The sequence below is a fragment of the Cnephaeus nilssonii genome (genome assembly GCF_951640355.1).
Source record: "Cnephaeus nilssonii genome assembly, chromosome: 9".
Lineage (NCBI taxonomy): Eukaryota > Metazoa > Chordata > Mammalia > Chiroptera > Vespertilionidae > Cnephaeus > Cnephaeus nilssonii.
Genome location: NC_137080.1, coordinates 70,487,558 through 70,508,206, shown reverse-complemented (window position 1 = coordinate 70,508,206; position 20,649 = coordinate 70,487,558). Strand labels below are relative to the sequence as shown.

The window sequence follows — 20,649 nt, the reverse complement described above, 5'->3', positions numbered from 1 at the left end:
GACTGGGGAACTCTGGTGGGGCTGAGCGGACTGGGTGCCGCCATCTTTGTGATGGTGTGATGGTCAATTTGCATATTCCCTCTTTATTAGATAGGATTGCTTTGGATCAGAGAGATTCTTTTATATGCATTGAGGATAATGAGGGAAAAGTATTAGAATCATCATTGTGAGATGAGAGCAGAAAGAAAAAGTTCTTATAGAAAATTTACCTTGAGCTGGACCTGTAAGACAGTTATGGTAACAGATTTCTATGCATAAGCAAAAGCACAGATATAGTAATTAAAATGAAATGTGCTGTGATAATAAAGTCATATGAATAATGGAATAGATATGCATTACTTAGCAAGCAATGATCACATTGCCTGAAGGACTCACTTCTGCATATATAACTCATTTCTCTGCTATTTACAGGGAAAGGGAAACTGCTGAATCTCGTTCTCCTAAGACAGTGGTCGGCAAACTGTGGCTCACGAGCCACATTCGGCTCTTTGGCCCCTTGAGTTTTTAGCAAAGGCCAGCTTAGGAGTACCCTAATTAAGTTAATAACAATGTACCTACCTATATAGTTTAAGTTGAAAAAAATTTGGCTCTCAAAAGAAATTTCAATCGTTGTACTGTTGATATTTGGCTCTGTTGACTAATGAGTTTGCCGACCACTGTCCTAAGACCATCTGTTGTGTTGGATGGCCTCATTCATGTCAAATGGCTTTTCTTCATCATTGACTTCCCTTTGAGTAACAAGTTGGGAGAATGAGGTGTAAGTAAAATGATGGATCTCATTCTACCTACCAAAATTTCCTGGATGTCAAATGATATGCTCAAAAATAGAGCCTTTGAAAAATAAACAAGTGCTAAAACAAGGGAACCTCCCGGTACATTGGAATCTGATGGCATGACAACACTCGACACGGGTACAAGGAAGGGTTGCTATAATCACTCCACCTGCTGATGTCTCCCCGTGGCCTTCCTTTCTTTGATGATATCTCAGAGAGTATAAGAAGGATGAGATGAGTTACTCCTTACATACTAATAAACGCACTGGCACTTGTCTGTGGGCCTCAGTCCTAATGATTCTGCTCTCTAGGTTAAGGGCCAAAACATTGTATTTTGCTAACAGTTGGACCCACTTCCTATTAGAGAGGGAGGTGTTTTTGGGAAATTATTTAGAAAAGCTGCTTGGAGTTGATGGTGGACCCTGGTAGCACTGATGTGAGTATGAGTTTGGACTACAGAAAGAATATACAGTAACTAAACTGCTTTGCCTGAGAGCAGAAGAGGAATTAGGTTTGTTCTAACCTAGAGAGTCGGTTGGAGCAAAATGAAGCAATGGGAAGAATACAGAGGTGGGGTGGAGTGGCCATGTATTCACTGTAGTGATGGGATGACCAAAACATAGGTTCACACCTTGCCCTTGGGGAAAAAACAAATAAAAACAAAATCACCACCAACAACAAAACCTTTCCACTACATATCTGCATACACCTCCTCCCCCTGCACCAAAGCAGTCTGGTCTATCTTTTATTTTTTAAATATATTTTTATTGATTCCAGAGAGGAAGGGAAAAGGAGAGAGGCGGGAGAGAGGGAGAGGGAGAGGGAGAGGGAGAGGGAGAGGGAGAGGGAGAGGGGGAGGGAGAGGGGGAGGGGGAGGGGGAGGGGAGGGGGAGGGGGGGAGGGGGAGGGGGAGAGGGAGAGGGAGAGGGAGAGGGAGAGGGAGAGGGAGAGGGAGAGGGAGAGGGAGAGGGAGAGGGAGAGAGAGAGAGAGAGAGAGAGAGAGAGAGAGAATATCATTGATTGGCTGCCTCCTGCATGCCCCCTACTGGGGAATGAGAATGCAATCAGGGCATGTGCCCTTGACCAGAATTGAACCTGGGACCTTGAGTCCACAGGCTGATGCTCTATCCACTGAGCCAAACCAGTCTGATCTATCTTAAAGTGTGAATGACTTTGCTCATTTAGTAAAATTCAAAGAAATTGACTATTACTTTTAGGCATGCACGGTATAGTGTCTGTATGGAAACAAGAGAAGGCTTTGAGAACATACTCTTTCCTGCTGGTGCTTGCATGAATCTTGGAAAGATCTTTGACCTTATCTGTGAGCCAAAAAACATGTTTAGGAAACTCTGGAGCAGTGAGATTTCGTGCTCGCTGATAGACTTATGCTATAAATCAGCCTCACTTATGAACTTGGTATAAATCCTCTGATGCATTTCCCATTTTACATCCATGTTCTCTGTACTCCTATTGTCCTCGCTGTCTGTGCTGCTCATTCTGACATCTGTTTTTGGAACTTTTGGTTTTCCTACACTGTGCTTACTTTTAAAGGAACACGTCACCTATTACCCTCAATCACAGCCAGGATATCAGTTTAAGGTCAAACGAAGTACAACTTAAATGAAGTCAAATTTGCCTGAAAACACTTTGTACCAAACAAATGCATATAGACCTAAGTTAGAACTAAACACCCTCCCCCCACCCCTTCTTTAGCCTAGGTTACTAACAACAGAAAGAGTTTACTGTTTGTTGCATCAGAGCTCATCCCTCCCAGGAGCATAAGGCTTTACAAGAACTCTGCCTTATTATACCCTCATTTTAGCAACTGCATTAGAGCGCAGCTGCATCTGTGTTTGCTGACGCACTTGGAGCAGGAAAGCAAGGCTTTTAGCAGTTTCCCGGAGCCCAGCCCCGGATCCAAGCCTTATCAAGCCCCCCTCCCTCCTTACTTGGCACAAGATTTCACCTTAGGTACCAGAACAATGCCTCCCCCCACTTAGGCACCCCCACCCCCAGCCTGCTGTGAGAAGTGAACGAAAATGAGCATTTTCCATTTTTAATTTTTTTTTATAAAAAATTACACCATTAAGCTGTTAAGACACTTTGAGTGGCTTTGAGAGTTTGTTTTTAAAATGGATTCTGAAATTTATGCTTCTGGGTTGGGACTTGCCTCTTGAGCATTACAAAAAAATTATCATGTGTTATTTTTTTTTCAAGAAAAGATTGAATTTTAGCTCTGGGCTGTCAATAATGTTACCTGGAAATTCAGTTCAGTATTTCTCTGGTTGTGGGAGCACAGCTTCTCGGACGCCGGGTTTTAGATGCAGACATGAGACGCCGTTGGCATACACAGAAGAGACTTCATTGTAGACCAAGTGGCCGTTGCTACTACAGGAGCCACCAGACAGAGGAGTCCTTCAAGGGAGCCCACAAACGCCGCCGTGCACCGGCTGGTCAGTGGCAGCTTACGTACACGCTCAAACACAAGCGGCCTCCTGCCAATTAGTGACGCTCGTGCTGCATTAACATAAACAGGTTTCATAAGGGTGCGCGTGCGCAGTATGCATCCTGCTACGACTGAGTCATTGCCCTCGCACCTGTGTAGGGCAAAGGGGCCTTTCACCTAATAATACTGCTGTGTCCTCGCCCGCACGCATGCGCATGGCAAATGGGCCTTGATCATCTGGGTTCTCTGAGTAGGGTACCCACACAGGCGCAAAATAAAAGTGAAGAGCCATACAAAGTTGAGAGCCTGGGACTAGGACAAGGGTAGAGGAAAACTTCTCAAACACTATTAGAAAGTATATTGCAGCCCTAGCCGGTTTGGCTCAGTAGTAGAGCATCAGCCTGCGGACTGAAGGGTCCTGGGTTCGATTTCCGTCAAGGGCATGTACCTCCTTTTCAGGGACCATCTGGGAGGCAACCAATCGTTGTCTCTCTTACTTCGGTGTTTGTCTCTCCCTCTCCCTTCCACTCTCTCTAAAAATCAATGGAAAACATGTACTCGAGTGAGGATTTAAAAACACACACAACTGTGTAAAAAAAAAGTATATTACAAAGAACATCTTTTTCCTTTAAAAACAAGAATAAATTCAATAAAACAACAACAACAAAAATAATTCTTATTATTGAGATTAGAGCAGAATTTCAAACACTGTCAAAATGAATGACATTCTCTTTAAACTTATGCTGCTACTGAAGTTGAATGTCCATGAGTGGGGAAATAGCTTTATTGGGGTCTAATTTACATACCATAAAACCCATCTCTTTTAAGGTCAGGGAGCCATCCTTTTAATGTCATTATATAATAGTCACAAGAGCTACTTCTCATTCTGCAGTAATGCTTCATGAGTCATCGATATAGTAAATATTTTGTTGTTATGTCAACAAGGGAGTCCCAGGCAGTGGTCATAATTTGATAAGAAAGATTGCAGAATCCTGTAAGAAATCTTGTCAGAGGTATTGGTTCCATTACTGAAACCTGAGGTTCTCATACAAGTCTGTGACATACAGCTTTCCACCCAAATAGGAATTTATGAAACCCCCCGGGGATTTCTGAGGCAAGGTACTTCCAATTTGGAGAAAATAGGAAATGCTAATTGAAGATAATATCAACATTAAAAAAAAATTAAGAATAAATGAGCCTGGCTGGTGTGGCTCAGTGGTTGAGCATCGGCCCAGAAACCAAGAAGTCACTGGCTCAATTCCTGGTCAGAGCACATGCCCCGGTTGTGGGCTCAGTCCCCAGTAGGGGATATGCAGGAGGCAGCTGATCTATGATGTTTCCCTCATTGATGTCTCTATCTCTACCTCTCTCTAAAAATCAGTAAAAACATATTTTTAAAAATAATATATTACATCCAGCTGATAAGGGGCTACTGTTAATTGCTAGCTGCTTTTAAACTAATTTCTTGCTAATTAGGTTCTGAGAGAATCTTGACCCAGGAACTGGGAAATTTGGTTTTGGGTCCTGCCGCACTATTTACAAGATGCTGGTACATCCTCTTGTTTACTCATAATCACTGGGCTTAGTTTCCCATGGATTAAATTGGGGCTAGGATGGTCCCTGACTAATTTAGAAAGTTTTAATTAGGGGCAATGGAAATAATGCATGCAGAAATTTGCTTTGTTGGCCACAAAGTGCAGTACAATAGAAAGATATTACTTTTATTATCACAAGTCAAAAAAAATTTCCTATGTGAATCAAAATAATCTTCAAATAGTTGTGTCTATCTGTATGTGGCTTGATGTATTCCAAGATCAACACATGTGGCTCTCTTATAAGCAGTTAGACAGACATGAGCAGAGCAAGGATGATGGGTCAGGTACAGAAGGTCACCAGGGCCGAAGCCCTGGGTGTCTAGCAAGGGGCAAAACTGGGAAAACAAGAACCTCACCCTCAGAGTAACCTTTCCTCCCCTAGCATATAGCTGTTCATGTGGTTTAGACCCCCTGACCTTTTCCTCCCTAAAGATAACATCTAGGCCCGTGGTCGGCAAACTGCGGCTCGCGAGCCACATGCGGCTCTTTGGCCCCTTGAGTGTGGCTCTTCCACAAAATACCACAGCCTGGGAGAGTCTATTTTGAAGAAGTGGCGTTGGAAGAAGTTTAAGTTTAAAAAATTTGGCTCTCAAAAGAAATTTCAATCGTTGTACTGTTGATGTTTGGCTCTGTTGACTAATGAGTTTGCCGACCACTGATCTAGGCCTCAGCTCTAGGCCCAGAAAAGCAGCAACGCCAGACAAGTGATGCTGTGGCTGCCTCAGGACCAGCTGCATTGATTGATGACCTCCTGCCCTGGTGAGGACCAATCAGTGGAGAAGGAGACCCTAGAAAAAGCACACCTGGAAAGCTGATGAATATTCTATTGAGATCCTCCCCTGAGACCTCCCCTAAGATTCCCACCTGCAAGAGAGAGAGAGAAATACCCTCAACACAAAAGACCCAGTGAGCGCTCTCCCCCAAGGGAGCACTGCTGAACTATTCCCCTCCCTCTCTTCCTCCCCCACAGGCACGTATCCCCTAATCTCTAAGGGACCCCACAAGGCTTGCAACCAAGGGAGCAATGGGCAGTGGCAGCTTGTCCTGGGCTAACCCCTGAACCTGTCTCCAAGGCCCCCTTTTCTCTGACTTCCCAGTGAGCCAAAGCAGCCCAGCCGAGGCTCTCTTGTTGCTTCTTCTACTTCCTTCCTTGTTTCACTATCTATCCTAAGTATGGCTGCGGCCAACAAATTCTTGCTTGCTTTGCTGAACTTTGTCTCTTGATTGAAATCTTTCCTTCAGGAAGACAAGAATCGAGGTTTCATCGTCTTGCCGGCAACAGCCGTATGTTGAAACAGCTAGACCTTTGTCCCATGTGGGGCAATAAGGAGTTAGGATGAATTTCCTACCTGCACCTTCACCTTCACTTTCTTACTGACACTTGCCATTCTTTTTTAAAAAATATACTTTTATTGATTTCAGAGAGGAAGGAAGAGGGAAAGAGAGATAGAAATGTCAATAATGAGAGAGAATCATCCATTGTTGCCTCCTGCATGCCCCCTAGTGGGGACTGAGCCTAACATTCTGGCATGTGCCCTGACCGGGAATCGAACCATGATCTCCTGGTTCATAGGTCGATGCTCAACCACTGAGCCACTCTAGCTGGGCTTATCATTGATGTTTTTATCTCTCTCTCCCTCTCTGAAATCAATAAGAATATATTTTTAAAAACTTAAAAGAATTGAGAAAGATGATGCAAATGCCGGGTTGGTTTCTCTCTAGTTTCTTTTATCTGTCCCCTAGTCATCTAGCAAGTCTACCTGAAAACATTTAAGATATGAGGGTCAGTTTGTGTTCCTAGTTTGTGTGACCGAAGTACCAGCTAGGGTGCTAATAACCCACTACCTTCCTTCCTAATGCCATACTTACTAAACAGTAGCTCCACTGTCTATGCAGGTCCCACCATTGCCACAGTTCATTAAGCTACAAGGAGAAGTCTCACACTGGCCAACACTGCGCCCAGGAGCTGGGTGGCCCTCAGGATTTCCCAGCCTTCTGAAACGGCCGTCCTTCCTGGTGCGAACTTGAATAGTGAAAATACAACCTTGAAGAAAGGGGGAAATACTTCATATAAAAAATGGAGGAAATAGATAAAATAGAAAGACAGTTATTTTCTCACTTTTAAGGTATCATATTGTTCTGTTTAAAATTTTATTAATTGGATGATGGATGTGTTCACTGACTTGATAGTGGTACTCTTCACAATGTATATGTATACCAAACCATGACATTATACACATTAAATATACATAACTTTTATTTGTCAACTATACATCAAGAAAGCTGGGAAAAAAGAAAGGTCTTTTCCACCCCAATATTAAATAAACATAACAAAAAGGGCAGTCCATTAGCTAATTAATGGAATTGTTTAGGATACTGAACTGTATGGTAATTTTCCTCATTTCCTTCAGGACTTAGAGTTTATTTACAATGTTCTATAAATCAATATTGACAACAACCATAAATAGGGTCTAGAAAATGATAACAGATAGGCTAGATTAGATTTTATTTCCAAAACATTTTCTGAAGCAAGTCTGAAATAATTTCTCATGGTGAAAAAAAAAATAGGTTCTGTTTTGAAAGGTCAAGAATTTGCCTTTTAACCTAGTTCTCCCTGACAAGCACCATCCTTAGCCTTCACCGATATTTTCTCATTGTAAGAGAACTGTCATTTTCTTCCTTAGATTTAATCTTTGTTCTTCCCCCAACTACTGCTATTACACAAAAAAGCACTAATATGGTATACTGGGTGAAGAAGTGAATGAATGAATGCCAACTGCTTTATATGGAATAACCAGGTAGCTCAACTGACACAGCAGGGATTTGCATGCCCCTGCCTAGTGAAATGTACTCAGCAGAGAGCAAAAGGAGGACTGAAGTCAGGTGTGTCCGGGTTCAATTACAATCTCTCTCACAAAATGACTAGATGACCCAAACCTAAGTAAGTGCCAACCTTTTTAACTTTAAAATGGGGACAAAAATAAGTACTCCGTGGGTTAAGAGGAATAAGGTCACATACATAAACTGGCCCATATTATGATTGGCAGTTAGGCCTTATATTTCAGCTCCCACACATACCCCCTTCCTCACTGTCTCAGAAATTCTTTATTTACTTTATAAAAAAATTCTCTTTAACAAAATATTGTAGGATACTAGTATTAGGTTTTTGTAGTTTTATAATCATGCACCAAAAACACAACAACACTTGGCTAAATGATAATATATATTAATGTCTGAAGCTGTTCATGTAAAACCTCTCCCCTTTTATATGGATAAGAAATAATTTTGTTATGAGGAACTGCTAAAATACGTTTTGACTAAAAACCTGGCAGTGATATATGTAGAGAAACATTTAGCAAATACAATTAGTTACATGTGTTTATTTTAGAGAGAGACTTCCTATCAGTCAACATATCATCAGTCTAAAAGCAATATAGTGGGAGCCAGTTGTAGAAGGTACATTGTAAAACTTCACTCCTATTAATATTGAAGATGAAATATAATCTGCTTAGTACAGCACCATGCAGCAGGTATTCACTACATTTATTCTGCAGGTGATACAGTAATTATGATAAAGATTTTTGGAGCCATGAGCCATGTGTATTTGAAACCCAGTCAAATATACTAGGCTGCAAATAAGTGATGGCTTTTTTTTTGGACAGTAAAATGATATTTAAATTATTGCAGTAAACTCATTTTCCCCCCTTATGGACTCTGGTTTGAAAAAGCTCATGCAATTAAAAAAGAGAGAGGGAGAAAAGTTGAACTAAAGAAACTGACTGTACTGACAGTGTAGGGCACTTTCAGGTTGGAATAACATCCTTACGGTGTTGTTAATGAATTCGAATCTATTTTATGTCCACTCTGTTCAGTTGAGTAATAAATATTTAATAATCCCTGTATCAGAGAACACTAGCTTCTATAACACTAGAATAACAGATGGATGGGATAATAGATTTCCCCATGTTCACACTTGTCAAAAGCAATTTTTAATTCTATGTCAGGATTAAATAGGTCAGTCAGTGAAAGTAACAGATCTTAGAACATTGATGAAAGCTATAGGCCTTCTCCTAGAAAAATGCACACACAATTACATGCATGATTTCAGGACACTCAGGAACCCACTAAAGCCCATCCCTGACCCTCAACCTGAGAGCCTGCAGCTTGGTAATAGATGCTACTTTGGAGAACAGGGGAGAATTCCCTTTACTAGGACAGGTAATCAGGAATGCTTGGCATATGTAGATGATTTAATCTGGAGAAGAGTTAAAAAACGTCAATATCTTTATCACTGTTTAAGGTTATAGGGAAAATAATGACTCATGATAAGCCATTTCCAGAACAGAAACAAATGGACTACATTAACAGTAACAATTTGTATTTTAGACTGAGGAGTTCTGGCTTAGATTTGTTTATCAGCAGTGTTTATAGAAACGGGAAAGCCTAAATCAGATAATCTTGTACTCTGTGTGATTTAATCCCCATTCTAAAGAAAAATAAGTAGGCCTTATTTATTTGTGCTAGTGATGTTAGACCTTAATAATTAGGCTAAGGCCAGACTAATTACTAAATTCTTCCATAACTCTACTTGCTTCGTTATGATTAATTAATGTAGTGATTTCCAAATCTGGGAAGGCTTACTTGAAATGCAAATTTTTAGATCCCATTATGGAGATTTTGATTAAGTAGTTCTGGGGTAGGGTTCAGAAGTCTATATTTTAAAGAAGTCACCCTATATCCTCCTCTAGAACCAGTAGAGTTCAGTTTTGGGAAAGCATAGGTTTACGATTTAGTTGCAATCTGGTATTTATGGTAGGTTGGTAATGACTGTCCGCAGCGTACAGTTCATAGTAAATGCTGGTTTATAATGGAGAAGAGGCAGGTAGACAGGGAGAATTCAAGAGTCAAATGATAAAATTAGGTCCTGGAGCTTCGGTAAGATTGTGGATTTAGTGTCAAGTTCCAAGAAGACCCTCTCAAGATTCTCATCCTAACTGAGGACCATGGCCGCTGACAGCCTTCCGGACCTGCAATCCTGAGTTTCTCTCACAGGAGGGCCAGCTGTTTGAGTGCTGAACTCAGGCTCATAACACACTTAAGGAGACAATGACAGGTTTTGAAGAAAGCCTCTCTTTGTTCTCATTATCAAGATGTGAAGAAAAGTTCCTAATAGAGGGGGAGAAAATAACGCAAGGAAACCAGGAAGCTCTGGACTCCAGTAAATCTGAAAACGTCAAGTCCAATGACAACAGGATGGAGTACTGATATCAGTTAACATTTATGGAGTGTTTATCAGGTGCTGCTTTCTGGGTTGAGCACTTAACATTACTTTAGCTAATTGATCAACTCACAAGAACCCTATGGGGTAGGTATTTTTATCTTACAGAGGAAAAATGGAGGTTGGGAGAGTTGAAGTAAAAGGCTCAGAGGGACGTAGCTTCTGGGTGACAGGACCCGAATTTGAAGACAGCCTGAAGGCAGAGCCTGTGCTTGTACCCACCGTCTGTGCAGCAGAGAAAGAGAAGCAAGTGTGTGACTGCAGCTATGTCACCTCCATCACCAGCACCACCATCATCACTAACACAGGGAGCACTCTAATCCAGGTAGTAAACTGTGTTCTCTTTCCATTAACTCGCTCTCAGAACTACAAGCAAGACAAGTGCTGCTATTATCCCATTTTACAGATGAGGCACAGCGAGGCACAGGGATGTTCGGTTACTAGCCAGGGTCATGAAGCTTGTTGGTGGCAGAGCTGAGGTGCATACCCAGGCAGATGGGTTCCAGAGTCCACATTTTTATCCTTAACTAGAGGCCCGGTGCACAAATTCGTGCATGGGCGGGGTCCCTCAGCCTGGCCAGCGATCGGGGCTGTCTCGCCCAGTCCCGAATGGGGCCAATCGGGGCTTGCTGGCCAGTGGGAGGGACCATGGGAGGTTGGCTGTGGGAGTGCACTGACCACCAGGGGGCAGCTCCTGCATTGAGCGTCTGCCCCCTGATGGTCAGTGCATGTCACAGCTACTGGCTGGTCATCCAGCTGTCCAGTCGTAACAGTTACTTAGGCTTTTATATATATAGATGCTGTATCCAGAGTATTTATGTCAGAATCCTGTCTGTGATTAAATGACAGCAAGTTCTGATGACTCTCCCACGAGGTCTCTGTTTCAGTGAATGGAAGATGTGTGCTTCTTACACATTCATAAGTTTACCCATCCTTTTCCTTGAACCGAATGTTTTAAAAAACTCATTGATTTGTTATGCCCTCACAATCCTTTCCAGATGGTCTCCTGCTGTGAAAGAACTATTGAGCTCTTGATCGTATTTAGCATAGTGCCTTAACTTGCTTCAAACTGTTTAACACACCCTTCCGAGAATCAGCACTGATTACATAGTCAAAGAAAACGTTCCTTTGAGAGCCCTGGCACAAGGAACTACTTGTATTGAAACCCGCCCTTGTATTATGTTGGATTAGCTGTGTTGCTTTCATATGTTTCGAGTACGTGGCCTCCTGCGTCAGTGTTTAGGCAGAAGTCGGTGAAGGTGGGGAACGGGATGGTGCCAGGCAGGCAGAGAGCTCAAGTGCCTGAGAGGGCTTTGGACTTCTCACAGGGACCTGCATCCCATTCTGGTACCTGTTCCTTGATCTCAGATAGCGATTAGGCTGGTCGTGGGAGAATGGCTCAGGATACTATAAAGAGCAGCCCCTTGACCGAATATTCTGGGACCAGGGATCCACCAAAAAGCTTATTTTCACTAAATTCATTATTATAACAATTCAAAGCCTGTGTTTATTTTATAACTCTGCTAGGAATCACTTTTATAGGAAAGATCTGAATGTATGTTCCTTTTTGAACACAGGAAACAGATGATGGCGATCTGATTATTTGCCCTAGCATGGTGTTGGGTCTTTTTTTCTTTTTTTAAAAATACGTTTTTATTGATTTTAGAGTGAAAGAGAGGAAGCGAGAGGGAGAGAGAAACATTGAACAGAGGAAATCATTGATTGGCTGCCTCCTGCAGGTCCCCTACTGGGGAGCGAGTCCGCAACCAGGGCATGTGCCCTGACAGGGAATTGAACCAGTGACCTCTCAGTGCATGGGACAACACTCAACCAACTGAGCCACACTGGCCAGGCCTGGAGTTGGGTCTTAATCCTCTTGGCTTCTGGTGGCCTCAGTGGGACCACACCTTGGTGGTATGGACTAGTTGGCTGCAGTCTGTCACTCATCTTTTATATCAACTACATTCCAAAGTGGGCTGGAATTTCAGTTTTCACTGTGACTCCATGAGGTCTACACTACTTACCCTATATTAAAAAGCCCCCTATATAAAAAACCACTCACATTCGACTTTTCCTTTCTTTTGCTCCACAGAACTTATCACCTTATACCACTCTATAATTTCCTTATTTATTATATGTGGTGTTTATTATCTCTTCCCTCTTTTGACCAACTAGAATGTGAACTCACAAGCATAGAAACCTTTGTGTGTGTTTTTTTCTACTGAAACATCCCAAACACCTAGCACATAGGTAGTAAGTGATTAATAAGAATAAATGCTTTCCTTTAAAATCAAACTTTGATCAAGTCCAATCAGAAAGCAATCCAAATTGCTGGTTTGGGAACTAGAAGTATACTCTTTAAACGTTTTTTATTTTTACAAATTTTGAAACAAGTAGGTATAGTATAAATATCATCCATGCCTTACCTGGAAAGCCATTTTTAAAATCGGCTCCATTTGGCAAGAGATCTGGAGTGTATTCACTGTAGCCACCTACATAAAACTGACTGAAGACATTGAGACCAACCAGTCTTCCTGGGGAGATGATGGATGTATTTTTATGATCATCTACCTTCAAAAGGAAAAAAAAAATCAAAACCTATTAAGAAAGGAATTAATTCCCCAGGGTGAACTGTTAAGATACTCTTTTTTATTTCCCATTAACTTGGCATGACAAAGACCTGAATTTTGAGGAAATAAGCACTTCACCACTCAATTCCTTGCTTCTCTGCTGGTGTCTGTTACCATGGATATATTAATATAGCAGTGGTGGTTTTGCATTTCACTCAAAATCACAGTTCTTCAAAGATTTAGGAGCCGGCAACCTGCTGGTCCGCCTCCATCTAGCCTTGCCTCCCTCTCCCATCCATTTTCAATACAATCACCAGAGTCAATTAACCGAAAGTGGAAATGGTCTATGGTACCCAACCCCCTTCTTAAATTTCTCAGTCCTTCTCCACAGCTCCCTGGATAAAGATGGAATCTTAGCGTGACATCTAAGTCCTTTGATGGTACAGACCCTGTCTACCTCTAATCACATCTCTTGCTTCCCCTCACCTGAAAGCCAAACCGAACTACTTGCGTTCTTGAAATCCACACTGGCGGCTGCTCTTTTCCCAAACTCTTATTTATTAGAAGTTAGGCTCACACGTCACCTGTTTGGGGAAGCATCTTCTGAATGTGTCCTCTCTCCTTATTTATATCAGTCACCCCCCCCCCCCCCCCTTACCTATTCCCGTGTCACTTAATTGACATCATCCCTCTGGTCCTCCACGTTGTGCACTGGTTTGTGAACTTCGTGGGGACGCGTGGCACGGCCTCTGGCCTTTGCACAGACCCGACCAAATACAGTACTGGCACTGAGAAGTCCGAGGGGCAGACGAAGGGATGACTCTTTACCTTCAGCCAGCCCATTCGGAGGAACCTCCCCAGATGGACCGTGTGGATCCCAAGGCTCAGATCAAGAGGATCGCTGATCGCTGCTGATACTTGCGATGCCGGACCCCAGGTTGTAACTGTACACCACGCGGCGGTTGCGCAAACCCACTGCCAGGAAGTCATCGCTGTTCAACCCTGCAATGAGAAGATGCATGGGGCCCGCTCATCGGAGGACTTTGAGAAGTCCAGCCAGCTTCATCTCACTGGCTGCCTCTGAGTTACAGAGCAGGGCAGGGAGTTTGAACACGTCTAGCCTCTCATCGGCACTCGGGTATGTGTGTGACTGACTGCCCACAGTTACATACATACCCACGGAAACTGTCTGAGCACTAAGAGGTGTTTTTCTTTTTAAGCCATCAGGATTCTCGTCAACCCAGGGATATAATTAATACCTAAAAAGTTGGAATTAAAAGCTTTTTTTTTTTTTTTTTGGTCTGGGTGAAATTCTGTGTGTACTGTACAATGAGTAGGTCTTTCTACTGGAGTAAAACTGCTCTGGTAGTTAACAAGATTCAAACGATGGAGATAACCTAGCATTAGCTTTGAAATACTCTCCATGGTTTGAGGGGAGTATAAAGAAGATCTATTTCTATAGCTGCTCAGGGTATGCTATCTTTGTTCTATTGCACAAGCTCTTGGCCATGCCACCACGACTAGGGAAAGGCGGGCTGCTTCTGTGTCCTTCTCTCTCTCTCTCCCCCATTAGTGCAGGGCGCCCTCCAGCACAGGGAATCCCAGTGCCCGGAGAACTCAGGGTACCGCTAAGAGAGACCCATAGGAAAAGGGAAGATGGTTGAGAGAGACTTAGCATCAGGCACCAGGGAGAGGTTCCGGCAGTAGTTTTGGTGGCATTAGGAAGGCCGGGATGGTTAAGGGTATAAGACCTGGCAGGTGGTGAAGAACTGGTAGGTGGCAGAATACACCTAGGTAAAGACTGAGCTTCTAGAACTAGGTGGAGGCAAAAGATCTATTGACAGGGAAGAGGGATCAAAAAACACCCCCCAGTTTCTGAAAGGTGTGTTTGTAGACCTTCATACTGAGGCTTGCAGGTAGGGAATCGAGGCAAGGACTTCTGCTTGGAAGAAGAATGTAAGGACCTCATAGAAAGAAAAGGCTTAATCACAGGGCAAAAAGCAGGAGTGAGTTCTGGGACATAGATGGAATTTGTTATCATATGTACAGCCCCTCCCCCCCCTCCTGTAATGCTAAGGGTAGGGCCTTGTCTGCTCCCTTGGCTTCTGCTGTTGGGCTGATCAAGGTAAAGGAGAGAAAGACCAGCAGGAATGGGGTAGCGTATGGAGGTGGGCTCCCAAAGGTGCTGGAAAGCAGAAGACAGAAATACCATTTAGCCCTAGCCGGCTTGGCTCAGTGGATGGAGCATCGGCCCACAGACTGAAGGGTCCCAGGTTCAATTCCGGCACTTACCTCAGTTGAGAGCTTGATCCCCAGCCCTGGTTGGGGCATATGTGGAAGCAACCTCTCTCACATTAATGTTTCTCTCTCTCTGTCTCTCCCCCTCCCTTCCACTCTTTATAAAAATATTCTTGGGGGAGGATTAAAAAAAAAAAAAAGAAAGAAATATCATTTAGAGATGTTTGAACTCTGCCTCTGTTTTCCTAATAACTCTTCCCTGGGCCCTGAGCTGAGTTATTTTTGGATGTTCCTTTGGTGAATCTAATATACAGCCAAGGTGGAGAGCCACTGTGTTAAATGCCATACCAATGACTAAGCACGTTGGGAACAAATAGCAAATCTCTCTCTCTCTCTCTCTCTCTCTCTCTCTCTCTCTCTCTCTCTCTCTCTCTCTCTCTCTCTCTCCTCTCTTTCTCTCATGATTTCTTTCCACCTGCAATGCTGCACCAGGTCAGCTGGGTTGTATATTTAAAGTGTAAAGAGCTCCCAGGAGGAAGCATAGATTCAGGAAGGCGGTTAGGCAGAAAGGAGAAAACCTCCATGAGAGACTGGAGACAGTCTCTCAGGCAGCTGGTGAGATGTAGAAGTCCTAGGGAGAGAGGGCTGGAGAGGAGAATGATAAGCGAGTTGTCTGTGGGCTGTGAGTGGTAGTCTTTTTGAGAAATTCTGGTGGGCATCTGAATCGTCCTCCCAATGGTCTAGGGGTAGGCATGGGACGGTATTCTGCCCACTGAGCTGTGAGGTGGTGGGAGAGCAGATTTATTCGCACCACCCTTCTTCTGGGTCTTGTTGCCACTCCTTCTGCCCCCAGTTGCTGACAGCCTCTTTCCTGCAGGAACCGCATTCTCCTCCAGGTCCTCACAGCCTGGTTGCGAGGACACAGGAGGTTGGTCTCAAGTGCCATGGGGAGCAGAGGAGAAGCAGTAATGGGGGATGGTTATTAAGACGGGGTGGGGAGGAGGGTTAGGAAATTGAAAAGGAGGTGATTTTTAAGTTGGTTTCTAGCCAACTCATAACACGACAAACAAGAATTGACTGGTGGATGAGGACAGGGGCAGGGCTGAAGCGGCTGCTCAGAGCAGAGGGAAGCACCTTGCCGAAGCCCCGGAGGGGCAGAGAACAGGTGCTTCCAGACCCGCTGAGCGCTGGGCCTGGTTGGCATTTCGTGTCTGTGGCAGAAACAGCCGTCTCTTTAAGGGCCTAACATCGGACAATAAAGGATTTAAATATTTTTCTCGAGAGTTTCAGGAGCCATGAAAGGATTTTGAATAAGAGAATTATATTAGAGCTGGATTTTAGAGGAATCTCAAAGCCATGTTGAGGGCAGACATGGAGGCAGAAAGGAGTCTCATTGGAAGGTTATTCAAGAGACTCAAGAAGAAAGAATGTCAAGGCAGGGTCTAGGGCAGAGTCACCAGAAAAACAGAGGCAGAGTTCAAACGTGTCTAAATGATGTCTCTGTCTTCTGCTTTCCAGTGCCTTAGGGAGCCCACCTCCCTACACCTCCTGCAGGTCTTTCTCTCTCCTTCACCTTGTTCAGCGCAATAGCAGAGGCTAAGGGAGCAGACAAGGCATCGGTGTGTGATCTGGAAGGAAAATTTGAAAGAACAGATCCATTTGGAGTGAAGAGTTGAGGAAGAGGGAGAAGTTGAAGGTGGTTCTGAAGAAGCTGGTTGAAAGAGCCAGGTGGAAAGGCAGGGTCCGTCCCAGGACTGGGGCCTCGGATAGGAGCAGCCTGGGGAAAGAGGCCGACGTCAGTGTACAGATACCCCTGCTTACAGAGCAAGGGTGGGCATCAGAGAGCCAGGGAGCCAATCAGACTGCCAAGCAGATGACAGCATCTCCCTCCGCCCTGCCCCCTATGTGGGATGGTTGGTCTTGAGCCTGCAGGGAGCAAGCTGGCTCCAGATTTCTCCACATCCACATTTCTTTGCTTCCAATTCTTATATGTCCAAAGACAGGGAACCGTAGACATGCCTTTGTAGCATGGTGCTAGCATTTATTTACAACCCATGGCTCTATCAGGGTTGTTTTCCTTCCCTTTGTCACTCTTTCCACTCTAGACTTATGCCTTCCAGGTGTGTGTGTGTGTGTGTGTGTGTGTGTGTATCTATATCTATATCTATATCTATATCTATATCTATATCTATATCTATATCTATATCTATATCTATATCTATATCTATCTCTATCTATATCTATATATCTCAGAGGGGAAGGGAGAGGGAGAGAGAGATAGAAACATCAATGATGAGAGAGAATCATTGATCGGCTGCCTCCTGCGCACACCCTACTGGGGATTGAGCCCACAACCCCAGGCATGTGCTCTTGACTGGAATGAAACCCGGGACTATTTAGTCTGCAGGCCTATGCTCTAGCCACTGAGCAAAACCAGCTAGGGCAGGTGGACATATTTCAAGGGCTTGGAATTTCTCTAGGGGGTGTTTTGCAAACCTGGACGTCCATCCCAACGACACAGAGATGTTATAAAAAATACAGATTCTAGAATTTACATGAGAATCCTTGAATTTAGGTCCTGGAAATACTTTATTAGCAGGCTCCCCATCTGGTTTTACACAAAGCTCGACTGATGTTAATAACCCTAGCAGGGCCAGGGCATGTGGCCTATGTTGTCACACAGGGCTCTGTGCTCAGAAGGACCCTGTCCTTGGTTCAACGCTCTGCTGTCACTTCTTGAAATTCTTTGCACTGTATTTGGAAAGTGAAGTCCATGGGACAGTGGATCAGAGATACAATGTTGGCTGTTGCTTGCCACCCTATTCACATGTAGTGTCTGTGATATCCCATGGGAACAGAATGCCCACAATCCTGGGAATTCACGGAGACTCCACCAAGTGCAAGACAAGCATGCTCCTCTAACAGCTGAGGCGGTAAGAGTGCTGACAATTCTCAGAGGCCATGCTTTCCAACTGAACCGGAATCTACTTCAAGCACAGAAAGGCAATGGTGGTCTAAGAAACACGAATAACCAGGACCTTCGCATTCCTTTCCTTCTCCCACCGTTTCCCGGTATAAGCTAATTATTTACACCCAAAAGGATGGCAGAGAGGGGAAGGGAAAGAGAAGGAAGTCCCTAGTGTTTTTCCTTTGCATCCTTCCTTACCCAATAGTAGGCCGAAGGTCGTGTGGACAGATGTGCCTGGGTGAAGGGGTGGAATAGACACAGTTGACCATCCCAGGCGGCGCCTCTGCTGTTCTGACCAGAGAGAAGCACAGATGCCTGCACAAGCGGTGCCCTACCAGCTGTGCGGTTTCAGTGACCCTGCCTATGAGTGCAAAGCTCTCAGGTGTGCATTTCAAACCAGCGTCGCACAATCTAAAAACGAATGGTAAAGCTCATGCTCACAATTTCACATTTTAATTCTTCCTAATGTGGACTCACATAAATAATAAAGAAAAGGCACTGTAAAACGTTGAGAGACCACCGAAGGAAAGCAAAATGCTTTTCGTACCTTTAATGGCATTGCTCCTCTGCTTCCTGAACAAGGAGCCCTGCATTTTCATTTTGCAATGGGCCCCACAGAGCACGTCGTCGTCTGTGAGGGGGGCCTTTGTTGCCTTTATAAAGCCAACCGGGAAAGAAGAGCAAAACGAAACTAAGTTGGCCTGTGCATCTGAGGTTGCCGGGAGACTGTAAGTAGATGAGACACAGACTCGTGGGGGCAGGAAGTCTACAAGGTTTGTGGGGTGATGGTGATGCACGGGTGCCTCGAAAGGTCACATAGCTGCTGGGTGGCTGGGCCTGCCCCTGAGACAGACAGCGTGCCTGCAGAACCCACGCCCGTGCAGCAGAGAAAGGGAGGCAAGCGTCTGACTGCAGCTGTGTCACCTCCTTCCACCAGCTCTCCCGGGTGCTCCCCTCTGAGGAAGAAGGGGGACAATCATATCTCCTAACAATTTCCCAAGGATTCAGTGATATTGAATAGTACATATCAGCACGTGGTGACCTAGCACATAGCAGGTACTCAATAAATGCCTGTTTTATTCCTTTCCTCTCCACTGTGGCCTGCCCTTAGCTTTGTGAACTCCACTTTCTCCCCTGCTTCCTAATACAAAGCTGGTCCCCATGCAGGAGCTCACATCTGGTCCCAGTTAACTTTTGGAGTAGAATTTTTCTTTTCCTTTCCCACCCCCCTCTCCTTCCTTAAAGCTATAGCAGTCTTCCTTGCTTCAGTGCATTACTCTGACCCAACAAAAATCTTTGGAGAGTCAACCATGAAGATCAAGTAAAGTGACTTGAAGTTATAGTTTGTTACCATCCATTTATACATCTCATGTCACTATCCTGTAATTTATTGTAATGGGAATTTCTTGGCTTAACGCATAATAATATAAGCAATGCCTTACTTCAAACAGCCACCAATGCTATCCACTACTTTTATTCTCAAATTCAGTGTTTTGCTAGAACATTATTCTTTGAGTAACTTTGAGAAATATATGGTACAATGAAGTGTTTGCTTTTTTCTTTTTCTTTTTCTTTAAATGAAAAGAATTGGAACTAAGTCATTTGGCACACAGAGCACAAACCCACAATGACTCTTAATGAAACCAGGTGTAGGAAGAATATTTTTTGACCAAGCAAAGGATAGTTGTTGGATATTATCCGCTGATGCTAAGAAGGAAGGGTTTAGAGAAATTATGTTGTGCAAGCGGTAAAAGGGGAGGAAGGAAACAATAAGAAATGACTAGATGAATAGAAGTTAAGAGCAATGAGATCTAGCAAGTGAATAAAAATTCTTTCAGAATGTACTGAAAAACAAACAAACAAACAAACAAACAAACAAACAAACAAATTTGGTCTCCCTTTGGCTAGAAAGACAAGTCATAACTGAATTCTACAGTTCCTGCTAGGCAGAGAGCTTTGAAGTGGTGTGTTGTGGTGAACCATGCTTAGCATTTTAACAACCCATAATGTTGGTTAGAGGAAATGGTCTGGTGGGAGATGAGATGCAGTGGTCAGAATAGCATCTGGTCTCATCACAAACAGAGGACAGTGCTTAGCAATGAAACAAGAACTTAGTCTAGGCAAAGAGAGGGATGGTAGTGATAGTAACGATGATAAAAAATGGTGATGATAAGGAAGGTGAAGGATGTACTGGTAGCCATGGATATTCTGGAGGGAAAGATGAAAAAGGCTTAGAGAGTCACTGGACCATTCCAGGCTGTTTCATATGGTTCTTAGAATTGTCTGATGCAGTAGGGTTGGGTGGTGGTGATGGTAATAGGTCCTAAATACATAAAACCTTTGGAGAAAAAAAAAATAAAATTAAATGCTTGCATCACAAGCAGGTGATCATTGTTAAGTTTATGGCATTTTGTTCCCTAAATTACTTAGAAGTATTTACTGGATTGTTTGCTTGTGGTTCGTTTTTAAACCTAAAGGTTTTAGTATTAAAAAATATATTGTTATTGATTTCAGAGAGGAAGGGAGAGGGAGAGAGATATAGAAACATCAATGATGAGAGAGAATAAGCTGCCTCCTGCATGTCCCACACTAGGGATCGAGCCTGCAACCTGGGCCTGTGCCCTGACTGGGAATCAAACCATGACCTCCTAGTTCATAGGTCAATACTCAACCACTGAGTCAAGCCGGCCTGGCAAGGTTTTAGTATTTATATCAGTGGTTTTCCAACTTGGCTGGGCCTTGTCAGTATTGTCTCTGATTTAGTTGGCAAGTATGGACAAG

General features: G+C 43.7%; 1 protein-coding gene across 1 annotated transcript in view; it reads right to left on the bottom strand.

Moving 5' to 3' along the window:
- Positions 1–20,649, bottom strand: part of EYS (eyes shut homolog) — a gene marked incomplete at its 5' end in the record, with an annotated part of 1,363,978 nt that overhangs the window by 46,781 nt on the left and 1,296,548 nt on the right. Inside the window, 4 exon segments of the mRNA XM_079781621.1 lie at positions 6,684–6,858; positions 12,519–12,663; positions 13,491–13,574; positions 13,576–13,664. Coding sequence (XP_079637747.1) covers positions 6,684–6,858; positions 12,519–12,663; positions 13,491–13,574; positions 13,576–13,664 — 493 coding nt within the window.